We start from the raw sequence: 27,602 nt of genomic DNA on the forward strand, positions 1-27,602 counted from the left end.
AATACAAGTCAACTGAACTCTAGGAGAGAGCAGATATAAATATATTGAAGGGGGTGAAAACCAAAATGGGATCATCAAACTCAAAACCAGTGCAACAAGAAGTGCATCAAGCAACACCAAAACCAAATCCAGGTGAGAGGGTCGTTCTTCCATCATTCCACACACCATATACATTCTCAGAGACATATTACCAAATTATTGTTAAACTTAATTGCAATATGTTTTTCCATAGAACTGGATAAACCATGGAGGAAATTTGACTGGGGGTAAGCCATACAAATAAGCTATTCTGTATGCAGACCAGTACTTTATTTCGTTTTTATGTGCAGGCTATGTTTTTGTGCAAAGCAGTCAAAACACTGATCTGTTTAGATAAAACTGCAAATACTGTGTAAGGTAAGAATTTATTTCTCTGTCAAATGTTATTGGTATCTCCCCCCAAACATTTTACCAACTAAAATTATTTGTTGTCTTAGGAAGGATCACAATCTTGTGCATAACATATCTGAAATAATTCTGCTCAAGTTCTCTTTTTTATATGGGACTGTTGATTATTGGAAAATTATGATTGGTAAAATTTTAACATGGTATTATAACTTTAATAATTGTATTAATTATTTTAGCATGGAAATGTCATGATCCGGCCTTCTTGTCCTTGATTTCCTCTGGTCTTGAGCCTGGATCATGACAGACCCGTGTTTTGTGTACAAGCGCATGGCCAATTGCTTGGGCCATGTGCTTGTGTTGTCTCGTTACGTTACCCCGCCCCCTTGTTATCCTCGTCTCGTCATTATTGTCTATTCAGTTTCACCTGTCCTTGTCTAGTCAGCTTCACCTGTCTTTGTCATTAGTGTCTCCCTTTTTAATCCCCTTGTGTTTGCTGTCCTGTGTCGGTACATTGTCAACCTGTGCGTGTTACTCTTTGTGAGAGTCCTGTGAGTACTTTGTCTGAATATTGTATTAAGAATTGTGAGTTTATGTAGCTGTTTGTTTTCTTCATCTTGTCTTTAACAGTCAGTATCTAGTCCTAGTTTATTTCCTGTCATAGTCTAGTTGTACTGCCCCATCTGTCCTGTTTTGCCCCCTCGTGGGTTTTTGTTTTCTGTTTTGTGCCTCAATAAATCCCTGTTAGTCTGCATATCGTCTGCATTTGGGTTCGTTCCTCCAACCTCATGACAGAATGTACCGACCAACTAAGAACCCAGCAGAAAGTATGACCTCTCAACTCCAGTTCCAGACGGAGTTCCGTGAGCGATGCTGGTTGTCCGTATTAACCAACGGAGAACGGGTCATTTGCCCTATCCCATCCCAGGGTGAGCAGATCATGAGGGATTATGCCCGCCTCTGGGATCATTTTTCCCGGGAGGTTCCGCAGGCTTCCTCCTCGGGCTTTCCACCTTCTGCCTGCCTGCCAGCTATTCCCGAGGGTCGAATGATAGGCGTCGCGACGCTTGGGGACCAGCCTGGCGCCCTCATGACTCCTGGCACTTCATCTACCCCCTTCGGTCTTCGAGGGAGGCGAACCTCGTGGGACTCTCCTTCAGAGTCCTCCGCGTCGGAGTCTATCCTGCCAGAGATAACCCCTTCTTCGCCCGACACAGTTCCCGCCGTGCTTCCCCAACCTGTCTCAGCTCCGGTGATGGTCACTGCTTCTCGACCTAGGAGAAAGAGGAGGAAGAGGGGAGCCTCCCGTTCTTCGCCCGCTGCAGTCACAGAGCCCGCTGCAGTCACGGAGCCCGCTGCAGTCACGGAGCCCGCTGCAGTCACGGAGCCCGCTGCAGTCACGGAGCCCGCTGCAGTCACGGAGCCCGCTGCAGTCACGGAGCCCGCTGCAGTCACGGAGCCCGCTGCAGTCACGGAGCCGGCTGCAGTCACGGAGCCCGCTGCAGTCACGGAGCCGGCTGCAGTCACGGAGCCGGCTGCAGTCACGGAGCCGGCTGCAGTCACGGAGCCGGCTGCAGTCACGGAGCCGGCTGCAGTCACGGAGCCGGCTGCAGTCACGGAGCCGGCTGCAGTCACGGAGCCGGCTGCAGTCACGGAGCCGGCTGCAGTCACGGAGCCGGCTGCAGTCACGGAGCCGGCTGCAGTCACGGAGCCGGCTGCAGTCACGGAGCCGGCTGCAGTCACGGAGCCCGCTGCAGTCACGGAGCCCGCTGCAGTCACGGAGCCCGCTGCAGTCACAGAGCCCGCTGCAGTCACAGAGCCCGCTGCAGTCACAGAGCCCGCTGCAGTCACAGAGCCCGCTGCAGTCACAGAGCCCGCTGCAGTCACAGAGCCCGCTGCAGTCACAGAGCCCGCTGCAGTCACAGAGCCCGCTGCAGTCACAGAGCCCGCTGCAGTCACTGGTTCTTCCGGTTCTGATTTGAGCGCTTCATCTGAGTCTGTTTTCATGTGTGCGGAGTCTGATTCTGTGAGTTCGGTTCCCGCTCCACAGCCGTCTGCTACGTCCCCTGTTATGTGTCCTGTTCCTTTGCCCGCTGTTTCCCCAGTCAGGAGTCTTGTCTCGCCACCCTCAGCTTCCCCTGTCGTGATTTCCCCCTCCGTCGTCCACTGTACCTCCTGTCCCTAATCAACCCCGGACTGTTTCCTCCAAGACCCCTCTTGTGTCCCGATCCAAACCTGCCCGGATTCCTCGCCCTAAGCCCTCAGCCCATTTTCCGAAGACCCCCAGCACACCCATCCACCCTGGACCACCCCCCATGAACTCTGTGTTTCCTCCGCCACCTCTTCCTTGTTTGTTATTTTTATTGTTTCATCCTAACCCTGCTGTTGTGTTTTCGTGTTTGCCACTACTGTTGTTTGTCATGTTTTGTTGGTTTGTGTCAATGTCTCAATCAGTCTTGTCTCGCGTCTGATGTCCTCTTGAGGAGCGTCTGGTAGCCGCTCCTTAAGTGGGGGGTTCTGTCATGATCCGGCCTTCTTGTCCTTGATTTCCTCTGGTCTTGAGCCTGGATCATGACAGACCTGTGTTTTGTGTACAAGCGCATGGCCAATTGCTTGGGCCATGTGCTTGTGTTGTCTCGTTACGTTACCCCGCCCCCTTGTTATCCTCGTCTCGTCATTATTGTCTATTCAGTTTCACCTGTCCTTGTCTAGTCAGCTTCACCTGTCTTTGTCATTAGTGTCTCCCTTTTTAATCCCCTTGTGTTTGCTGTCCTGTGTCGGTACATTGTCAACCTGTGCGTGTTACTCTTTGTGAGAGTCCTGTGAGTACTTTGTCTGAATATTGTATTAAGAATTGTGAGTTTATGTAGCTGTTTGTTTTCTTCATCTTGTCTTTAACAGTCAGTATCTAGTCCTAGTTTATTTCCTGTCTTAGTCTAGTTGTACTGCCCCATCTGTCCTGTTTTGCCCCCTCGTGGGTTTTTGTTTTCTGTTTTGTGCCTCAATAAATCCCTGTTAGTCTGCATTTGGGTTCGTTCCTCCAACCTCATGACAGGAAATGTATCTGTAAGGATGATAAATATGATGTAATACTTATACATTGAATGGGTTGATACAAGTTAAAAGATACTTAAATACTGATACAAGTTAAAAGATACTTAATGTGGTTCATAAAAAGGGGTAAGTTAATAATCTTTATTTTATATCTTAATTTTAAAAAGTTAAAATGCTTCAAAAGTCATTGCATTGCTGCACTGTTTGGTTAAGAAATATTTAATTCATTTCTTTATAAAACAGGAGAAAGAAAATACACTTATGGTCGGTAGATCAGTAATCCATTGCTTTTTGGGTAAAGGAGGCTAAAGAGATTAATAGGATAAAAAGATGATATGCGTTTAAAATGCTGTCTTATTTAACTTCTATAACATTTTGGGGAAATGCACCTTAAATTACAATATGCAGTGTTTGCTTGTTTATATAAGTTTCACTTTCTTTTGCCGCAACTTTAAATACCGGTTTGTGATCGGAGGATCTACTAACGATTGCTAATGCCTCGTTCAGCCTGTGTACGGAACGTGCGGCTTACGTTCGTCCATTACAACATTGGACTTGACTGAAGCCACATTGTGTCCGTGTCGTACTTTCTATTTCCCTTTTTACAGGTAAGAAAGTGGGCTGTAGTATGTTTGAACTATTTATATATGTGTTTAATACCATAAGGAACATGCAGGGAGTAAATGTTAGTGATTATAGTAATTGATATATGCACATTTAGTAGGCTAACCGTGAAGTGTTGCTCCAGTGTAGCCTGTATGCTAGCTATGTCATGTGGAACGAGGTTAAAGCGTGGTGGTAATGTAATACCGCCGGCGCGGCCGTTTTCTCTGTGTATTTGTTTTATATCGTAGGGAAAAGGTAAAAGCGCTATTGTTAAAGTTTATTAAAAAAAATAGTGTTTAATGTGAAGAGGCAATGTACTTTCTGTTTAAGTGCAACGCTACTACTGAGGTTAAAATGTTAAGTGTATTCTGAATGAATAACTATAAAACAGCAGTATTTAGCATTACAGAATATTCTATATTGTGCTGTTTATATTTTTCTAAACAATTTACAGGGTAAAGTTAAATCTCTTTTGTTTAAATAGTCTGTTTTATTAATGTACATTTTCAAGGTTATTTGCCAGTGTTGTTTTAAGATGCAGTAAATATATTTTGATATATATTTTTGGTAACTCACTTTAAAAGTTAACTCAGATATTTTGTAATATGGAGTTATAACTGACTAGCTGATATTTTTCCTAATTGTGTAGTTTTAGAGGGACATTATTATGTCATGTAAAGGGAAAATAACATGTTCAATTGTGATACTGAGTAAACATGTTATTATGCTGTTCATGGTAAATGCATTACAACATTGGACTTGACTGAAGCCACATTGTGTCCGTGTCGTACTTTCTATTTCCCTTTTTACAGGGGCGCAACATTTGGAGGCACCGCTGGGATAGTGTGCAGCGTGGTTCAGCGTCTACAAGAGATGTCCCCAGCCGTCACACATCCCTTTTAAATAACCCAGAACATCAGAAGCAGGTGGCGAATCAGCGACAGTGGGATTCCGATCGTCTTGGGCAGCTTGCATGTGATCTGAGGTATTTCTGCATACCAGGGGAGCTGCTACTACTACCCAAAGATTGAAAGGTACCACTTCACTGCTAGCCCACACACTCAGCTGGAAAGATGGAGTCGACAGGGTTAGAGGAGTTACAGCTTGAAATAATAAGGGCATTGTGTCTGTTGCCCCGAGAAAGTTTGGTGGAGTTGTGTGACTATCTAATCATAGCCGGAGCAGAGTTTGAACATGTTATCAACAAGGGCCGAACTGCTCTCATCACACTAATTTCAAATCACATACAGAGAGAGGAGCTAGAAGAGCTTGAGGATAAAGGTATGGCGGACTTACTCCATCTTCAAGACAAAATGTCTGAGCTCCAGATAGCTGGTAAAGCTGGCACATCAATACAAGTAGGCGAACATCAAGACGGGGAGGAAAAAAAAATACTGGAGGGAATTGAGGCCTTGCAGCTTCAGGTAGCAAGCGCACAGAAACAGAATGAGAACAGTAAGCCAGAGAGAAGAGAAACTAAAACCACCAGGCAGTCACCACAGAGTGTAGTTCACAGTCTTGCACCTCACCCATGGCACAAGGACTTTAAGATAGCTGGCCAAATCGGTGAGCTTGGTCAGAAAGACAAGCTGACTTTTTCAAGTTTAGCACGTCAAATTGAACATGGCTTAAGCAAGGGGTTTCCTGAACTTGAGATAGTAGACGCAGTGGTAAGAGCGATATCCCCAGGCATGCAACTTCGCAGCTATTTAGAGGGCAAGACCAACTTGACCTTACCGACACTGAGGCGAATACTCCGATGTCATTATCAAGAGAAAAGTGCTACCGAACTGTATAAGCAGTTGACATCAGAGGTGCAAGGCATCAAAGAAACCCCACAGAACTTCCTTATTCGCACTTTTGACCTGAGACAAAAGATTTTGTTCGCTTCGCAGGAATCGGATTCAGGTCTCCAATATGACCCTGGATTGGTGCAGAGGATGTTTCTACATACTGTGTTGACTGGCCTGCAGAATGACAACATCAGGCGGGATCTTCAGCCTTATCTGGAGCAAGCTGACATCTCTGATGAATTGTTGCTTGAGCGAATGAATACAGCATTTGCTTATGAGACAGAGAGGCAGAACAAGAAAAAATTGTCAGGACAACAAAGACCTGTTACCATCCATTCAGCCCAGTCCAACGATGCTCCTACCGAAAAGAATGAAAACCCACCGACTCAACAAAAGTCTAAAGTTGCCCCAGCTGTTCTTTCCCAGCTTGAGGAAATTAAATCTGAGATGGCTCTGTTGAAAGATCTTAAAGCAGAAGTGTCTCACATTAGGGAGTCCATGCAACAGCCCCAGCACATGCCTAGACAGCCACTGCCAGCAGGGGGGGGCGATGGCGCATCAGCATTGCAATTCTCAGGTCAGCAGGTGCAGGATCCGGCACAGGGATACTGGTTTAATACGGACCCCAGACCCAGAGGGGGAACTGCTCAGTATCAGCAAAGGTTTGTCCCACAGTACAGCTTCCCCCAATCAAATCGTGGCCAAAGAAGAAAATGTTTTGGTTGTCAACAGAGTGGAGCTGAAGATTATTGCACACACTGTTATAGGTGTGGCAGTAGCGAGCACTTTCTGGCGGGTTGTCGAGCAAGAGGACAGAGACAGTTTGGAGGCGAGTCTTTAAACGGGGGAAGGTCACTCGCACGGGACAGGGAGTGACTAGTAACACAGCAATGTCCCAGAAATGTGTGCATTGTGGACAGAATGGTAAAGGACCAATCCTGAAGCAATGTGCATCCTGTAAGAAAGCGTTTTACTGTTCTAGAGCATGTCAAGTTGATAATTGGGCAGCACACAAAAGAGAATGTGAAGCACTCTCGTGTATGACTACAAACACCACTCCAAAAAGGGCTAGAAGGGCGCCATTGGTAGGGGAAAAGCACATGGTTGATTGCTTCATCCAAGGCCAAAGTGTTCGGGCTTTGTGGGACTCAGGCTCCCAAGTGACCATAATTGATGAACTATGGAAAGAAGAAAACCTGCCAGACGCAAAACTAAGAGACATAATAGAACTTCTGGATATAACACAGACTTTTGACATACAGGCAGCAAATGGGGAGAGCATGCCATACACAGGTTGGGTCGAGGTAACTTTTAGATTAGCTTCAGGGGCTGCATCCAACACCGAAGTAATTGTCCCCACACTTGTGATGAAGGGTGGTAAGCTTGTTCAACCTATCATTGGGTCTAATGTGATTGGGATTATTATAGACAATGAACTGAAACAGTCAAACACTACTGACAGGGAAGAGTTAAGTAGAACAGTAAGGGCAGCATTTCCAGGCCAAGCGGCGGCTTTTGTAGAGCAGGTAACGGCTGTGGTAGAGCAAGTTGGCACCACACCAGTGGATGAGTATATAGTCAAGACAAAAAGGGAGAGGGTTAACATACCAAAACGTACATCAGTCAGAGTTGAGTGTTATGTAAATATGGATTCCCCACATGAAGACAACACACTTCTCTTTGAGCCGGATGTGAACCCCCGCTGGACAGAGGGACTTGAACTATGTGACATGCTCGTAAAAGTAAATAAGGGCAGAAAAAAACCCTCCATTACTGTAAGCGTGGAGAATATTACAGATCATGACATAGTGTTAGCAAGAAAAACTGTAATGGGAACTGTTCAGCAGATCCAAGCAGTCTACCCAGCCTCCATGCTAGAGGGGTCCCGCCCTCCACCTTCAGCTACAACAAATCACATCAGGGCGGTAAAGGATCAGACTACAGGAAATGTTTGGGATCCACCTGTGGATCTGGGCCACCTCAATGAGCCAGAACGAGAGGTAGTTCATAAGATGTTACGAGAGGAGTGTGCCTCCTTTTCAAGAACAGATGATGATATTGGTTGTATAGAAAAACTTCAACTCAGCATCTCCTTGAAAGACACCGAGCCTGTAGCAAAAGCATACCTCTCTGTGCCTAAGCCACTTTATCGGGAAATGAAGGACTACTTGAGTGACCTCATTGCTCAGGGTTGGGTGGAGAAGTCTAACTCACCGTACGCATCACCAGTCGTGTGCGTTCGAAAAAAAGATGGGAGTCTCCGACTCTGTATAGATTTTCGTGAAGTGAACAGAAAGACCCTCCCTGACCGCCAGCCTATCCCCAGAGTGCAAGAGATAATGGATGGCCTAGGAGGAAATTCGTGGTTCTCTCTTTTGGATCAAGGGAAAGCGTACCATCAGGGTTTTATGGCGAAGGAGAGCAGACCCATAACCGCTTTCGTCACACCATGGGGCCTCTACGAGTGGATCAGAATCCCCTTTGGCCTGATGAACGCTCCAGCCGCCTTCCAGCGCTGTATGGAAGAATGCTTGGAGGGGCTGAGGGATGAGATCTGTATCCCATATTTAGACGACACCCTGGTCTTTAGTAGAACCTTCGAGGATCACGTTGAGAATGTGAGGACAGTGCTACAGCGGCTACGGCAGTACGGGATAAAGTTGAAACCAAGTAAGTGTGAAGTGTTCAAACGTGAGGTTCGCTACTTGGGGCGCATCGTGTCTGCTGAGGGCAGCAAGATGGATCCAGCTGATACTGCGGCTGTTAGGGCTTTAAAGGAGAAGAGGCCACGGACTGTGGGAGAATTGAGAGCAGTGATGGGGCTACTGAGCTATTACCGACAGTACATTAGGGACTTCTCCCGCATTGCCAACCCTCTTTATGCCCTAATGGAATTAGACCCTGGCCCAGATAAGCAGAAGGACCGGAATGTAAGGACAAAAGGAGTGAAAGGGAAGTATAAAGGGACACCATCAAACAAGCCAATCAAGTGGGCTGAAAAACATCAACACATATTGGAGGGATTGATTGACTGTCTGGTTGAGCCGCCAATACTTGGATTCCCAGATTTCAACAAATCGTTCATCCTACACACAGACGCTTCACAGCAAGGCCTGGGTGCAGTGCTATATCAAGAGCAGGAGGGGAAGCCTCGTGTAATAGCCTATGCATCCCGCACACTGACCAAAGCAGAAAAAAACTACCATCTGCATTCAGGGAAACTTGAATTTCTGGCTTTGAAGTGGGCCGTTACCGAGCGCTTTCGAGACTATCTAATTAGCTCATCCTGTACTGTATATACGGACAATAATCCACTGACCTACGTGTTGTCGACGGCCAAGCTGAACGCAACAGGACATAGGTGGGTTGCTGAATTAGCAGACTTCGACATAACAATAAAATATCGCCCGGGCAGAGAGAACTGTGATGCTGATGGCCTTTCAAGAATACCCTGTGACATAGAGACCATGATTGAAGAATGTTCAGAGGAAATGTCCTCCCCTTCTGTGCAAACTACAGTACAAGCTGTGGAAATTGTTTCACCCACTGTGTGGTCCATTATGGCTACTGGATGTGCGGAAACGGATGAGGACATGCCTACACCCCTTTCAAGAGCAGCTCTCCGTCAAGCTCAAAAAGATGATCAAGATATTGGCCCCATCTTTACCGGTAAACAGTCAAATGAGAGACCTGTAGGACAGCAGTTAAAATCATTCGGTGCACGAAGCAGGTGTCTCCTCCGTGACTGGGAGAAGCTCAGCTTTGATGGAGATGGGATACTTCACAGGAAGACTGCAACTAGGACACAACTTGTTCTCCCTGAAATATACAAGTCAACAGTTATGAGACAGCTCCACAATGACATGGGACACCAAGGTGTGGAACGCACAACATCACTTGTTCGGGATCGCTTCTTCTGGCCACACATGCAGAGAGAGATTGAACACTATGTCACTCAGACCTGTACCTGCCTTAAACAGAAAAAACCCTGTCGAGAAACAAAAGCTCCACTTACATCGATTGTCACCACTCAGCCATTCGAGCTTGTATCCATTGACTTCCTGCATCTAGACAAGTGTAAAGGGGGATATGAATACATATTGGTAATCGTAGATCATTACACACGCTTTGCACAAGCCTACCCCACCACATCGAAATCTGCCAAAACTGTAGCTGATAAGATATTTAATGATTATGCGCTGAAATTTGGGTTCCCCCTGAGGATCCATCATGATCAGGGAGGGGAATTCGAAAACCAGTTGTTTGCACAGCTGAAGAAGAACTGTGGAGTGATGGGTTCCAGAACAACGCCGTACCACCCCCAAGGTAACGGGCAGGTGGAGCGCCTAAACAGAACACTACTGCAAATGCTGAGAACGCTCACAGAGAGGCAGAAGTCAGATTGGAGAGAGTCGTTGCCCAAGCTTATCTACGCATACAACAGCACTCGATGTGAGGTCACAGGTTTCTCCCCCTTCTACCTCCTGTTTGGAAGATCACCGAGATTACCGGTGGATTTATTGTTTGGCTTGACACCAGAGGCTGGGACTGCTGATCATCAGGAGTATATGAGAAGGTGGAAAGAACAGATGCAAGAGGCATATGAGATCACAACGGCAAACGCAAAAAAAAGTGCTGAAAAGAGTAAGAGAAATTATGACAGCAATGTGAGGAGTTCTGTATTGCACGAGGGTGACCGGGTTCTCGTCAGGAATTTGACTCCCAGGGGTGGAACAGGGAAGCTCCGAAACCACTGGGAAGATTGCATTCACAAAGTTATCCGTCGGGTGGGAAAAGACATGCCTATATATGAAGTGATACCAGAACAAGGCAAAGCGAGAGGACGTAGGATACTGCATCGTAACCTGCTGTTGCCGTGTGACCATTTGCCACTGGAAATACAATTGAAATCAGCTAAACCAAAAAGACAAATCACAGCATGGACCCGCAAAGGAAGGGAGCAACAACACAAAGAAGCAGACGTTGAGGATAGTGATGAAGATGACTATGGATACTATCCGCCCAGGGATCAGCCTCTCTCTGTGATACAGCCCGAAGTAGACACAGACAGTCAAAATGCCGACAGGGAAGTTGAACAACTGTCACAGGATTCTGAGCCTCAGCAACAGGACATTTGCCAGCTCGAGCAGGATAGTGGAGACACACTGACAGAGAGGGACACATCAGGACAACAGGAGATTACTGCTCAAGAGGACATTGCTCTGGAGGAGAGAACGTTTGTAGTGCAGTCACCTGTTCAGAGTGGAACCCACGGTGGACATGAACAGCGATACCAGCGACCAGTAAGAGAGAGACGACCTCCAAGAGTCTTCACATATGATCAGTTGGGCAATCCTTGTTGTTACAGCACTGGACTCACAAGTGACACCATGCAGTGGTACCCACCAGCACCTTATAGAGCCATGCAAGCGGCAAGTGCATGGATGGTTCCAGTACAGCGCTTTGACTACCAGCCTGTTGTTGTACCAGGGTACTGAATGTGGAACACACACACACACACACATTCACTATACATTCATTGGTGGACTTTGGACAATCTGAGTGTTAACGCACTCACCCACACACTCATTATACACTCATTGGTGGACTTTTGGACAATCTGACTGTTAACACACTTATGCACATACATCATACACTCACGGATGGACTGTTGAACATACACACATTCATTTTTCACTCACGGATGGACTGTTGAATGAACTGAGTGTTAACAATACACACACACATTCATTCATTACTCAATGATGGACTGATGGACAAGCCGAGTGCTAACATATACACTACACACACTCCTGGACTTTTGAATAAGCTAAGCGCTTGTATACGAACTGTTGCAAAGGTTATCTGGTGACATCATATGTACTGTTTAACTGCATTCATCATTACCCATCTGTTGGTTGGGATGTCGAGGACGACATCTGTGTTGAAGGGGAGTATGTAAGGATGATAAATATGATGTAATACTTATACATTGAATGGGTTGATACAAGTTAAAAGATACTTAAATACTGATACAAGTTAAAAGATACTTAATGTGGTTCATAAAAAGGGGTAAGTTAATAATCTTTATTTTATATCTTAATTTTAAAAAGTTAAAATGCTTCAAAAGTCATTGCATTGCTGCACTGTTTGGTTAAGAAATATTTAATTCATTTCTTTATAAAACAGGAGAAAGAAAATACACTTATGGTCGGTAGATCAGTAATCCATTGCTTTTTGGGTAAAGGAGGCTAAAGAGATTAATAGGATAAAAAGATGATATGCGTTTAAAATGCTGTCTTATTTAACTTCTATAACATTTTGGGGAAATGCACCTTAAATTACAATATGCAGTGTTTGCTTGTTTATATAAGTTTCACTTTCTTTTGCCGCAACTTTAAATACCGGTTTGTGATCGGAGGATCTACTAACGATTGCTAATGCCTCGTTCAGCCTGTGTACGGAACGTGCGGCTTACGTTCGTCCATTACAACATTGGACTTGACTGAAGCCACATTGTGTCCGTGTCGTACTTTCTATTTCCCTTTTTACAGGTAAGAAAGTGGGCTGTAGTATGTTTGAACTATTTATATATGTGTTTAATACCATAAGGAACATGCAGGGAGTAAATGTTAGTGATTATAGTAATTGATATATGCACATTTAGTAGGCTAACCGTGAAGTGTTGCTCCAGTGTAGCCTGTATGCTAGCTATGTCATGTGGAACGAGGTTAAAGCGTGGTGGTAATGTAATACCGCCGGCGCGGCCGTTTTCTCTGTGTATTTGTTTTATATCGTAGGGAAAAGGTAAAAGCGCTATTGTTAAAGTTTATTAAAAAAAAATAGTGTTTAATGTGAAGAGGCAATGTACTTTCTGTTTAAGTGCAACGCTACTACTGAGGTTAAAATGTTAAGTGTATTCTGAATGAATAACTATAAAACAGCAGTATTTAGCATTACAGAATATTCTATATTGTGCTGTTTATATTTTTCTAAACAATTTACAGGGTAAAGTTAAATCTCTTTTGTTTAAATAGTCTGTTTTATTAATGTACATTTTCAAGGTTATTTGCCAGTGTTGTTTTAAGATGCAGTAAATATATTTTGATATATATTTTTGGTAACTCACTTTAAAAGTTAACTCAGATATTTTGTAATATGGAGTTATAACTGACTAGCTGATATTTTTCCTAATTGTGTAGTTTTAGAGGGACATTATTATGTCATGTAAAGGGAAAATAACATGTTCAATTGTGATACTGAGTAAACATGTTATTATGCTGTTCATGGTAAATGCATTACAACATTGGACTTGACTGAAGCCACATTGTGTCCGTGTCGTACTTTCTATTTCCCTTTTTACAGGGGCGCAACATATCCAACAGTTTACTTGGTAAAATGACAAAATGTAGAAAAATTACCCCTTTTATCCTCAGAAGTTTATATCATTAATGGCAATATTGCCATTGAAACTGTCAGATAAGTTATTTGGTAACAATACCTGATATCAATCCCTTAATTCAGTTTGGCCATGCCTAATGTTGATTTAACAGTTGATTTTTTTTTTTTTTAACAGAGTAATACTCAAACATACTTGCCTAATAAATAATGAATGTTCTTATAAAAAATGGTTTCCTCATTTTGAGTGACTCAATAATATTTTATATATGCAATCTGAAAAATGAAAACTGGATGGTATATATCTAAGTGGTCATTAAAGTCACTTCTTGGCTGTTCGCAGTCAAAGTTGACCAACCACATAAAATGAAAAAGTTAATGCAGAGGACTTTTTTAAATATATGTTGAATAAAATGTATATATTTTGTATAAAAAAAGATGGATGACGCCCCTTCACTCTCTTCCACTGGGACCTGCTTTTGCACAGTAATGAACGCGGGACCAGAGTCTGTAATTTCTGTAATTTGTCCAAAATCTCAGATTATAATGAAGAGCTTACGCCCAGGCTATTTTGGCTGTGACTCGACAACAAATACAAGACGCTCTTTTCCATTCCTCAAATACATAAAAGATTACCCTTTATATATTGGCTAAAATGTTTCTTACGTAATAAGAAAAAAATTAAAGAAACTGCTGTAGCCTACTTATTCAAAGAACCAGTCCTTTAGTTACCCTTGCGTTATAAATAGAGATGCTCCTAACCAGACGCGATAAGATTCCAGCAACAAATGATTTGTCTGTCCACACTAGATAGACACCCCTCGCTGCAGCCTGTAGCACGATGATGTAGCTGGATCAGATCCAATACATAGCCTACTCGATGGAGGTGTGTTTTGGCAACCTCATAGACGCATGCGCAGTACCGATCTCTGGCTTATAATTCGCATGCGCTGGCCTTATGTGTATGCTCAATATGGTATTGAGATGATGTTCTAACCTGTGTAGTAGTAGTACTTATAAATAGTAATAAGTAATTATTGATGAATAAGTAATTATTTACATAAATTATTTCCTTTATGTGATGTTTATCTCTAGCCTACATGCAAAAGAGTTAATTGTACAACATTTTAAATCACATGATTTTAAACCTAAATTTGATGGATTAATAGCATGTCCTCACCGCAAGTATATATATATTTTAATGCGTGTATATCCTCCTGAGACCCAGAATTTTTTTTATTTAGTTTTTTTTTTTTTCATGTCATCACATTGTTTAGAGAAGTGGTTCTCAAACCTGTCCTGGAGGACCACCAACACTGCACGTTTTCTTTGTCTCCCTAATCAAACACACCTGATTCAACTCATCAGCTCATTAACCCATGTGATAATGAGCTGATGAGTTGAATCAGGTGTGTTTGATTAGGGAGACAAAGAAAACGTGGAGTGTTGGTGCTCCTCCAGTACAGGTTTGAGAACCACTGGTTTAGAGCATAAGAAACAAATGGTAAAAAGAAAACATTTTGGAAAATGTATATTTTATTCATATGTTATGCTATGTCCTTTTTTAGTGGACACCAGGACTCAGTTTAAAAAATAAAATGACATGAAATTAAATGTATAGGCAAAAACAATGGATTTTTTTTTCAATCACCAATACATTTTGCGGTTTCAGGATTGTTATGAAAGATATAATGGAATGAATTGATACACCATTTTACTTTATGCAATATGTGGTTAAAATGGCCATAAATTAATATTCCCATTCAATACAATGTATCTATATCTAATTTGCACATTAATGTGTTCTTGGAGCAACATTTAATAAAAAAATAAGTGTACTAATTGGAGTAATAATTAGCAACATTTTAATAATAATATCTAATATTTCATAGGAATTTTGATGTATAATTTATTTCCATATTCACTTGTTGTGTCTCCCAGAATGCCTGATAAACATATAGGCCTAAGTCCTGATGTCCTCTACAGTGGACATGTATGAAATCAATGTCCTGTTCTGTAACATAAAGTAATTTTTTGATCTGAACCCCATAATGTTTTCCTGAGATGTTGGTTTATGAAATACAATTTGAAAAGTAGTTCGATTTAAATTATAATTACAATATATTATCATATTTCCATAAGTGTGCTACATGTCTGAAAAGCTCTGAATGTCCTCTTTACATGACATCCAGAATAAAACTGTGACATGCATGGTTTTAGAGAAATTCACCAAAATATAATGTCTATTCCTGGGTCCCAGGAGAACATTTTATTTTATTCAGGTCATATTTTCTGTTGAGTGGATGCAAAAATTAGTCAAGTAATTGTCTCTGTAATTGTAATCCTAAAGGTACAATACAAGGTCTGTAAACAACTTAAAATTCCAGTACACATTCAAGGGAAAATGCAAAAATAATAACAGCATCAAGAAAACAAATCTTGTCAGAAAAAAAGTGCTTAATAATATTTTGCCTGGTAAGAGCTCCTTCTTTAATGGCTATACTTATTTTTCCACAGTGATCTGTACATAAGGTTCCTCTTAATTTGCTGTTCAGTGTCTGCAAGACACACACACAAAAAAAGTACAGCAGTCAGATCACGCAGTTGTCACTCAAGTGACCATTTATATTTAAATGTATTCTTCTTGGAAGATCAGAGCACATGCGATTGATCACCAACTCTCTACTAGTGCGCATGCATATATGACGTCACCAAAACACACCACTGTGCATCAGCTACGACATTGTGCTACAGCTGCAGCGAGGACTTCTTGACACTAGACGCGAGGCGACCTGACTGCGAGATGCGTCGAAAATCAATCAAAATCCACAGCCAATCAGAACAGCATGTGGCCAGAGTCTCGCGACAAGTGCACAGCAACAGAGAGTAATCTTGACGTCAATTGCAAGAAAATGGATAAGCCCTACATAATCAAATTCACAAATATTACACCATTAAAACATTATTAAAAATACATAGGCTACTGAGTTACTAAAACAATCTTTGACAAAGAATACACTTGTTTGTTCACAGTTTGAACGTTCTTGTTTCCATTTTTTTTTATTTCAAGATCTGAGGTGAATTATCCATTGTTGCTTTTACAGCTACAAAGGAGCACTAAATGATATTCAAAGTCACATTACATGATTTTAACATTAAATAAAGCACATAAACAGTACATGAGATTATCATTGTCACACTTTTTGTTAGTTGTTACAGCCGCGGCATCTCAGAAAAATAGAAACCGTTTCTAAAATAGAATAGTGTCGTGTCGCCGACGCGGCTGGTTAGGAAAAAAAACTCTGATTAACATGGAAAAGATACCTTTAAGCGCACCTCACGTCGCGTGTAGTTAGGACACGGTGTTTTGTAGCATGAGCCAATGCAGAGAGGCCATGTTGTGTTTGTGTATAGATATAAACACTAGATGTCGCATTGGGGTTCTAAGCATGCATTAAAACCGCCGCCATCTTGGAACAGGGGTCTTGTCATAGAAAGTAGTTAGGTAACGCTGAATTCATGGATGATGCCGGACTTTTGTGCTGCGTATGGATGTTCACACGAACGGAATCTAAAAACCAGACAGCAAGGGATTACATTTCACAAGAATGTGACATTTTTTTAAATTGCTCTGGACATGATAAATACATGTCTGACCGTTGGAACGAACCAAAACAACTAGAAAATCGCATTCATGACGATTTATGGTGATATTATTTCCGTTAGACCTTTTCTTACATTGACGCTGATGCATTAAAGAGGAGGGGCTCCCCTGTTCCATGATGGCGGCTCCATTGACGCATTCGTTCCAATGAACTGCCGTAGCCAATGCGACATCTAGTGTATATATCTATGGTGTTTGTGTAGGACTCAATAACCACACCATGTAGCTTCGTTCTGTTGCATTTACTCAACTGCTGCAAACCTTACATTTTCACCTTTTGCCGTAAATCACTGCTGTAAGCCTTAAAGGCACAGTAACCTGTCACTCGCAGTGCATAACATAACAGAGTCCAATAGGACACAATACTGAACGTTTTCAGACATAAAAGGCCACTACAGCCAAACTACTAGAAGTACAATTCAGCTTTAAGAGAACCGTCTACGCCACTCTGAGATTACACAGAGAATAAATGAAAAGTAAATCCTAATTTAAGGCACACAGGTTCGTTGCACTAGTAAGGAACAGAGATGAATACCATACAAAAAAGGTTCTTTATTAATTCCAATCCCATTAAAATAGACAGTGAGCGTACCAGGAAAGCCGCGCCCCCAAAGTCTGAAATGTTGTTTCACATAAAAAAAAAAGAAAATCACAATTAATCAACAAGAATAAATCAACAAAAACCAACAACAATACAATGAAATAAACACTCGAAATACAAAAGAAAGCTCGAAACCACAAAAGAAAGCTCTGATCACTCACACAAAATCAGTGCTCCTCACTGCACACAAAACACACAGTGCGCAACCCACCACCAGCACACAGAGGAAACAAGGGAGAATCCCGGCATGAAGCCCTCGGCACCTAACAAAAGAAAAACTTCACAAATACGCACACACACTGAACACTCAAGATCAGGGATCACGATTAACAAAAATTACTCAAAAAAAATGCACAACTCTGCACAAGCACATAAAGACACAGTAACATTAACTTGTACAAAAATTATCAAATTAAATAAAAAATAAAAAATAATAAAAAAATAAAAAATCATTATTATACAAACAACCAATACCCCCTGTTTCATTGGCAAAATTAGGAATAAGAGGTTACATATCCCACTAACGGATAGTATCAATACACGGAAAACAAATTACAATCTAATCAAAACCACATATTACCAATCATAAGAAAAATCCTTACAAATAAAAGAACGAAAACAAGGCCCAACTGTGCTCTGAGCAATTATCAGCAGGGATCGATTACAACACAAAATAAAACTTGGTGATGAAACAAAGTAAACGTAAACAAACAACATAAGTCACAGGACTACGGTGATTCCTCGACACCGATCAAACACTTGATACTGAAACAGGGCAGAGGGGAGAAATCCCAAACACACGTGTGAGTCGCCGTGTGAGTCGCCGGACAACAATGATTCCTTAAACACACTCGATACTGAACAGGGCAGAGGGGACAAATCCCAAACACTTTAAAGAGACAAACTGATTAAACGACCGCACGAATGCCAAATGTTATGCCCCCCCCCCCCCCCCCCCCAGCAAGAAACGACTTACTCGACGATGAAGTCAAACGCTCTGAACAGTAACACGTCTATTGTTTGGTTTCGTTTTGATCGTGAAGCCCCACGTTAACTGGATTGCATATGCCTGAAACATGCTAAAATCATATCCACCTTTGTGATTAACGACTAGTAAGTTATAAATATTGAGCTTTTTGAATAAAAACTTACCGAAGGGAATCGCCATTTAAGGGAACGCACAAAACAGGAGTAGAGCATCACTCAAATCACTTGCAAGTTAGTAGCAGAAAGGGGAACCCCTGGGTTGATCGGAAGTGACGCGCCTCAACAGGAACGAAAAGAGGTTATTTATAGGCAGTATGCCCTTTCAATTAACCAAATTCTATTGAATCAAAACATGGGAGTGGAGCATCCGGTCACAATCTACCCCCGACATTTTTCATCGTCAACCCGACGATGAGTACTTTAATATCCCTCTAGGATTTTACCGCCAAGGTCGGAACCAGGCAACCACAGCACTAGATACCGGGCTATTGCCTGTGCCCGCTTCGTACCTTACCCTTCCTACAGTTTGGGGAGGTGATGTGTATTTGAATGGTCTCCCGCCCTCACCCTCCTTGTACCAATCTAACATCCTCAGTAAGTTCTGGTGACCCCACTTCCAACATCACATTACCTGTGGTGGGCTCTACAACTCCCACATCCTCTCCTTCTACTGGAACTCCATCCACATGGGCCCGTTCCCCTTCCGAGGACCCTAATGAGAGCTCGACTAATGGCACAAACCTCCACCTTCCATCTTCTCAGTTCTCGCGCATGCGTTGTGACGCTCTCGTGAACTCACGTCAGAGGCCCACACCGAAGAAAATGGATAGTTGAATAAAGTCATTATTTTTGTTTGTTTTTGCGCTCAAAATGTATTCTTGACACTTGATAAACTTAAGGTTGAGCCACTGTAGTCACTTGGACTATTTTAACGATGTCTTTACTAACTTTTCTGGGCCGGCAGATGAAATTACCTAGCAGCCTATGAATGAGTGAGACAGATTTCAGATTTCATCAAAAACATCTTAATTTGTGTTCCAAAGATGAATGAAAGTCTTACGGGGTTGGAACAACATGAGGGTGAGTAATTACTGACAGAATTTTCATTTTTGGGTGAACTAACCCTTTAAGAGTTCTCCAATATGTGGATCAGTCTCCTGACCTAAACTCCCAAGGACAGACCTGGGAACACACCTGACTCACCTGGGCCACCTGTCCCCTCCGGGCTACTTGAGCTATCCTTTCTTGGACAGCCAGTCCCGGAACCAGGATATGAATGTCCTCCCTTGTAGGTGGATTCTGTCTAGACAAGGCATTCGCGTTCTTATTGCTGTGACCTGACCTATACCTGATCTCAAAATCAAAAGCAGCCAACTGGGCAGCCCAATGTAGTTCGGTGGCGCCCAGCTTGGCTGAAAAGATATGGCTGAGAGGGTTGTTGTCGGTGAATACTACACATTTATGGCCCAACAGGTACTCCCTAAATGTTTCCGTCATGACCCACTTGAGCGTCACAAACATCTAGTTTCATAGAGATATAATTGTCCATATGGGGCTCAGTGGGCCGAAGACCGTGACCAACATAGGCTATAGGTCACACCTTACCTCCATGCTCCTGGGACAGGACCGCTCCCAATCCCCCATAGCTGGTGTCCACCTCCAGGATGAAAGGTAAGGAGAAATCTGCATATGCTAGCACAGGGGCCACAGAAAGTTGCAGCTTCAACTCCTCACAGCTTTGTTGGCATTGCATAGACCAGGCCTCAGCAAAGTCATGCTCCGAACACCACCAACGCTTTGGGTTTGTCCGCCCCACCACCAGCACGTGCAGAGGAGCAGCTAATTTAGCAAACCCCTCAACGAACCAACGGTAGTAGCTGGCAAATCCAAGGAAGGAATGCATCTCACCCACAGTAGTGGGACAACGCCATTGAGTCACTGCCTCAATATTACTTGAGTCAATAGCAACCCCTTCAGATGAGACCACGTGACCCAAATATCTTACCTCACTTTGGAAAAATGTACATTTCCCCAACTTAGCTTTTAACCCCTCACTTTGCAGCCGACTCAGGACCACCTCAGGACCACCGAGCCAGATGTTGATCTACTGAGGTCGAAAACACAACGATATTGTCAAGGTACAAAAGGAGAGACTGTCCCTGTTGGTCACCAAACAGCCTTTGCATCAACCGCTGGAAGGTGCTAGGAGTGTTACACAGCCCAAAGGGCATCCTGTTCCACTCAAATAAGCCAAAGGGAGTACAGAAAGCTGTTATGTAGCTATGTAGCCTCTGTAAAAGGTCGTACCCACTGGCAAGATCCAAGGTCGAAAACCATTGGGCACCCGTCAGTGAGTCTAGGGTCTCCTCGATGTGAGGCAACGGAAAGGTATCCTTCCTTGTGCTTGCATTCAGACAGCGGTACTCTACGCATAAGAGCAGACTCCCATCCTTCTTCCTCACGAGCACAATTGGTGATGCAAAAAGACAACTGCTCTCCCTAATTATTTGCACCTTGAGTAGCTGGTTTATGTGCTCTTACACAACCTCGTATTCGGACGGAGGTATCCGCCGATGCTGATGCCTAATGGGAGTGTCGTCTACAAGGGGTATGTCGTGAGCGATAAGGCCTGTGCACCCAAGGTCACCCTCATAAATGGAAAATACAGACTTGTACGTCAACAGCAAGGCCCGAATTTTAACTTGGTCAGCCATTGGCAGTACAGACAGATCCAGAGAGTCAATCTGGTCCCGCACTGGAGGAAAATAAGCGACCTGAACACTCGCTGACACTGCCACCGGCTGAATCTCACTAACCCTGGAAGGCAAACTTACCACATCCACGTGTCTTAAAGTGCCAATAATCACTCGTGAATAAAGAAGGATATCAGTTGTCCTGACATTTACGAGCGAACGAGCAATCGTTTTTATAGTTCAAAAGGGCAAACAGTCAAAGTTATTATGCGAACTAACTCGAGTCGAAATGCAGATCTGCAAAGTCGCATTTGTCATCCGTCATCGTGACATCAGGTGGACCTTTGAAGCTGAAATAATGCCTGGATTAAGCTTGGAATAATGAGAGGAATAACAGATAGAACTTTCTTGTCGGAGGATTGTAATGCATCACAGTTAGTCGGGTACAAGGAAGGGAGACGACGACTAAAGTTACTAAAATTAGGTAAGACAAAAAGTTTTATTTTTCGCAACATGTTTATTGACTTGTTAATAGCAATTTAGTGTGGAATATGTGACAATCGGGTCCAGTCGGGTCTGTGTCTTCCCGCTGGGCTTGGGTCCAGCTTTCAAATAATAGACTGGTCTAGGTCGGGTCGGGGTAGTACATTTATGGCATTTCTCGGATCTGCACAGGTCCGGGTCCAGGTTTTGAAATAATATACGGGTCCGTGTCGGTTCCGTGTAGCACATTACGGGTCTCTTCGGGTTCGGGTATGAATTTTTGGAACCGTGTAGACCTCTAATTTAAGGTACCCCCGGAGGTTCACCTGACGACCCCAAACCCTAACTTGACCACCGACAGTTAAGACAGGCTTAGTGCCTGCCTGATGACAGTGTTGCAGTAGCTGCGTAACGAATGAGGGAGCCTGTGACACAGCCGGTAGCTTAAAGAGAGTTGGGTCATGCTGGCCAAAGAGCTCCTGGTAGCAGCGGCCCAAAACATTCATCCCCAGGGACCCGACCCGCCAAACCACCAGGTGGATCCCGGATCACCAACACCCCGCACCAAGAGAGCAACCGACCGCAGAGTTCGATATCTAACTCTAGGTACCCAATATACGGGATTGACAAACCGTTCGCCACTTGCAGTTGCAACCACTGGAAAGAAAGACGACGATCTAATCCCCAGGGCTTAAAATAAGTTGAAAAACAGCTTTCTGTGACAGGTGTCACCATAGAGCCGGTGTCCACTAAACAAGACACAGGAACACGCCCCATGTGAACAACAAGATGCAGACACGTCAACACAAGGCGAGCAAGTGAGTCTGGGCTAATCAAGTTAATTGTGCTAATCCCTTCCCCAACTGGTGGGGATCAGTTTTCTGGCGGCTGGCATGATGGAGCCGACCTCTCTCCTTGTGGAGGACCTGCCAACATTGTAGACTGGAACAGAGTAGCTCTATGCTCCCCACTCACACTCCCTTGCGAAATGTCCCGTTTGTTTACACCGCCTACAAATCACTTGACTAAATCGCTGTACTCTGCCCCCCATTTGGGTTCTCTGAATATGGACTAAACTGAGTAAGTTGATTTAGTTGTTGTTGTTGCATCTCTTTTACTTCGGGCAACTCAGATGACCCTCCTGGAGTGTTACCACCAGGCTGCGAAAGTCCATGCACCCCATATTGTATACAGTGTGCAGTTGGAACGGAATGGCTATGTCCCCTGGCACGCCCAGGGGTCCCCTCCTGCTCTCAATGAATTGCCTCACAGCGTATTTCTAGCACTGTACTATCAGGCCTACGCCGCACTAACTGTTTTAATTCGCGCCGAAGTGTATTGTCGCTCATTTTCAATGAACTGATCTTGTAAAAGGGCACCAGCATTGGGCATTTCATGTGGCGCCTCATCTTTAACTTTCTCCCATAGGCTCATCAGGGATAGTGAGAATTCCACAAGGGTCTCCCCTTCCTGCTGCCACCTTGAGAACAGTTCTTGTAAGGCTACATACGATCGTGTACAACCGTATAATTCGTGTAGTGCTGCAATTATTTGGTCTTGGTCCCCCCGCTCTACCCCCGAACGATAACGAAGCTCTTCACAGGCCTCACCCTCTAAATGATGGATTAAAAAAAGGCTTGGTCCGCGGTAGACATATGGTGTACTTGCATACAAGCACGTGCCTCCTCTACCCATTCATTATTATCAATGCCAGTCCTGCCATTAAATTTTGGGCACTTACGATCCCTCGGAATAAACACAAGTCGATCAGGAGGACCGGCACCAGAAAATGAGGGACCAGCGGCTGGATGAGTCTTGGCAATAAATGGGTCTGCACTACAAGCCTGCAGCACAGCTGGCGACTCCCTACGCAACCGCTCATTGTCAGTCCACAGCTGGGCTACAAACGCCCTTGCTGATGTTTAACACAGTTACCTGAAAAGGGCCAAAGCCAAGAGAAGAAAATGGCTACACCACCCAAGCGGTGCTAGCCATGGAGTGTCGCCGTTGTCCTGTTCCTATTCAACAAAATCAAACAACCCCAGACCAAGAGCATACACAACCTTCATTCATTCAATCAAAAAAACAAAAAAAAAATACAATTTAACAAGCAATAGGGATGTCAATTTTAACAAATTCCCATGATCGATTGTCGTTTAAATTAACGATCAATTAATCGATTAATCATTAGCCTTAATACTGCATGACAGGGTCTGCAAATGCTGCTCAAAACTATATGTTAATTATCAAATAACGACTAATACAATGCGTCACCCACGGCGTCTCAGATGCGTGCTTGTCAGAATGTGTGACTGTCATGGACACGCTCTTGATGTCCTTTAACATCAACGCGCTGGAGCAACGCGCTGAAAACAGCAACTAAACCCAATGAATTCACAACGATTTAATAAAATGGTGTTCTCATGTTTTGTAATAATATGACAGTCCCAATCATTGTTATTATTAGCCGTGCATTGCTGTTTGAGCTGCATATGCTGAATGAATACCGGTAAACTGGAGCACTAGTAGCACGTTATTGAACTCAAAGAAACCCATCCTATGTGAGATTAATAAATAAAAAACAAAGTAAACATAATATTACAAATTATATCTGCACAAAATTACGATAATGCATAAGTGAATTTGAACTAAGTTACGTGCCGGAAAGACTCATGTTGTGGATGCGCTCTTCCTGGAGCAACGCGACACAGCAACTAAACCAAAATAATTCAGTGTTTTATTACAATATTGTTCTATTTATAATGTTATGTAATATGACAGTCCCAATAGTCATTATTAGTCGTGCATTGCCATTTGAGCTGCGCGCGTTGAAGCTGAAGAGGATCACTGTACACTTTACTACATACATTTTTAACCAAATGCATCCTATATGAGATTAATCAGATATAGATAGGCCTACACAAAATAAACACAATATTACAACTTACATTTGAACAAAACAAAAGGCTGCGAATGCACACGCAAACTTATAGTCATGATGGTGTAAAATGGTCCCAAACATAACTCCGGCACGCTCGCTTTCCATGTTTCGCGGTTGAGCAGCACGCACGTCCATGAACCTGCTTAATCGATGATCGATACATTTTATCGATTAAATGTATTATCGAAAATTATTTGATCGACGATTAATCGTTAACATCCCTAACAAGCAATATAACAAACAATATATAAAAAGACAATCAATGTATAATTCACGTCTCTGTCCTACACCAGTGCATAACGCACATTCCTCTGTGGCTAGCAGCGCATGGGTGGTGTAGCCATTTTCTTCTCTTGGCTTTGGCCCTTTTCAGGTAACTGTGTTAAAAATTAGCACGTGTAAGTGAATTTAAATTTAATACTAAATACCATAAGTGTATTTATGTATATTTTTATTTTTAAAAGATTTATTTTTGGCGTTTTGCCTTTTATTAGAATATAGAGTGCCGAAGTTATGACGTCACTTTGTAGGCCAAAACGCGGAAGTGAGTTCCCTCCGGTTCCCTCGCCCTAAAGTCTATGGGTTTTTTTAATGGGTTTTTGCTAAATCGCCTGAAATAAGTTCTGTGGTTAACAAAGCCTCTAAATATTTTCACGTTTTGATCTATGACATAAAACACACCAGTTATAACCTGCTTGTGGTTTTTTAAACTTTATTGTGTCTGCTTGTGGTTTTTTAAACTTTATATAGGCTTCAAAATGTATACATTTTGGATTAACTTGTAAAGATTATCTTGATAGACAAAACGTGTAAGGGTCACAACTCTTTGTTGAACACAGATCTTATTTTTGCACATTAATAAACAAATAATACTTAGCTATACTTTGTACAAAACACTATTGTATACTATAATGTATTTTGAAAGTATACTTTCAACGCATTGTTACAATGATCATGTCCAGAACACAGTTAAAATATACCTAAAATATATTTTTAATAAAGTGAAAATAAACTTTTTCTAATAAATAAACTATTTTCACTTCAAGTATATTTTTAGAAAATATACTGAAGTACAATTATTTTAAAGTGTGTTAAAAGTTGTATTGTGAAAATAGGTAAAAGCATGATGCCAATATACTTTTAATATATTTAAAGATAGTAAAAAACAAATTGGTAGTATAGTGCAATGTACTATTGAAAAAGGAAATATATTTCAAATACAATAAAGTATACTTTTTTTTACTAGGGAAAACTTAACTGAGATATTTAGAAGTGCAATAGCTCCACTGGGAATGGTGTCCATAACTATGGCAAAATAACATGGGGTGACAGAAGCTTTATGTGAAGTTCTGTAAATTTTTGTTTTGATTTGACAGACAAAAAGAAGCCCTAAAAGAAAAGCTGGAAAACTTCTCACTGAGTTTTCAAGATGTAAAGGACATCAAGATCCTGGTAGCTGGACAAATTGGAGCAGGAAAGTCCAGCTTTATTAACTCCATCAATAGTGCCTTTCAAGGACGGATCTCCGCTAGAGCACTAGTTGATGCAGCTGGTGGTGGCAGTCGTAGTTTCACAAGAAATGTAGGTATTTGTCACCTATACAGTTTTCTAAAAGATCTAAAAATGTAATTTGACCTACTCTTGAGCATTGAACATTTTAATCAATTAGGATTTCTTGGAAATTGTTTACAAATATTTATGTCTCTATATTTTTGGTCTTCACTAGCTCAAAGGATTCACCATCAGAAATGGGAAAAAATCTTTGCCGTTCGTCTTCAAGGACATAATGGGCTTAGAAGCTGATGCATTGGCTGGGTCACAAACAGATGACATCATCAATGCTGTATTTGGCCACGTGAAGGATGGCTATAAAGTAATAAACACTACATTAACATTTTAACTAAATTTGTGTGTGCAGTAGGTTTGACGTTTAACATATTTTGCTGAATTTCCAATCTTAGTTCAATGTGGAGCAGGCTCTCACTCATAAGGATCAACATTACACCAGTGACCCTACCCTCTCCGATCAGGCTTTCTGCCTGGTGTACATCGTAGCCGCAGATACAGTCCACTTCACAGATGATAAACTTATTGACAAGTTGAAGATCATCCGCCAGACAATCAGTGATAAGGGTAAATCTGCCCCCTGAATGTTCGATTTTGATTTTCATTCATGAGTTCACATACATTACATTACATGAGAGAGAAGTGGGCATAAAGTGGGTTGGGGTGTGTGTGTTTTTTTCAATGCGTAGGTGGACAAAATCCAGATACAGGCTGCATTTTAATGCCAAGTGCAAACACGACATGTTACAAGGCTCAACTTTGCTGCTTAATTATTTTTATGACCCAGACAATGTATGTGGGTCATTTATGTAGATATGTACAACAAATTGCCATGTACTCAATTTTTTTAGGACAAAATCTTGTTTTAGAACCTGTATTGCCTCTGCATTTGCTGTAGGGATTCCTCAAGTGATTGTCATGACCAAAGTGGATGAAGCATGTCCGCTGGTCAACAAGGATCTAAGGAAGATCTACACTAGCAAGAAGATCAAAGAGAAGGTATGTGATATCATCCAAAGACATACACATTTCAATTTTATATATTGCAACTTGCCCATGTTGATCTGATTCTGTCTAATAGCCAAATCTAATTTTCTGACCTAACATTCTGTTCCTGTCCAGATTCAGATGTGCAGTGACAAAATTGGTGTGCCATTGTCAAACATCTTCCCAGTGAAGAACTACCATGATGAGATTGACACAGAGGATGACATTGATGCTCTGATACTAAAGGCACTTGAACAGATTGTTCAGATTGCTGATGATGTATTGGTGGACATTAAAAGCTGATAAAAATCACATATATTGCATTTGAAATGTGGGTCATTCTTTGATTCTTTGAAAATGAATAGAAATATTCAGAAATTGTTTTTTTTTTTAAAAAAAGAAAAGTTATGTAAAATCTTTCTACATTTAACATTAAATAAGTAAT

General features: G+C 42.4%; 1 protein-coding gene across 1 annotated transcript; it reads left to right on the plus strand.

Annotated features, from left to right (window-relative positions):
• Positions 1-27,602, plus strand: LOC143714242 (interferon-induced protein 44-like). The gene is made up of 7 exons (XM_077205328.1): positions 1-132; positions 233-266; positions 25,981-26,185; positions 26,331-26,477; positions 26,566-26,737; positions 27,069-27,169; positions 27,293-27,602. Exons 1-7 carry the CDS (start codon positions 66-68, stop codon positions 27,458-27,460), a joined length of 894 nt encoding a protein of 297 aa, XP_077061443.1. The 5' UTR covers positions 1-65; the 3' UTR covers positions 27,461-27,602.

This window comes from Siphateles boraxobius, unplaced genomic scaffold, assembly GCF_051911475.1.
Source record: "Siphateles boraxobius isolate OS27281-9 unplaced genomic scaffold, OSU_SipBor_1 53, whole genome shotgun sequence".
Lineage (NCBI taxonomy): Eukaryota > Metazoa > Chordata > Actinopteri > Cypriniformes > Leuciscidae > Siphateles > Siphateles boraxobius.

Excerpts from the sequence above, each read along its gene's own strand:
- LOC143714242 (XM_077205328.1), top strand. The coding sequence starts at position 66 with ATGGGATCATCAAACTCAAAACCAGTGCAACAAGAAGTGCATCAAGCA. Across the intron at positions 133-232 it reads AACACCAAAACCAAATCCAG|AACTGGATAAACCATGGAGG; the intron begins GTGAGAGGGTCG and ends GTTTTTCCATAG. Across the intron at positions 26,186-26,330 it reads GTCGTAGTTTCACAAGAAAT|CTCAAAGGATTCACCATCAG; the intron begins GTAGGTATTTGT and ends GGTCTTCACTAG.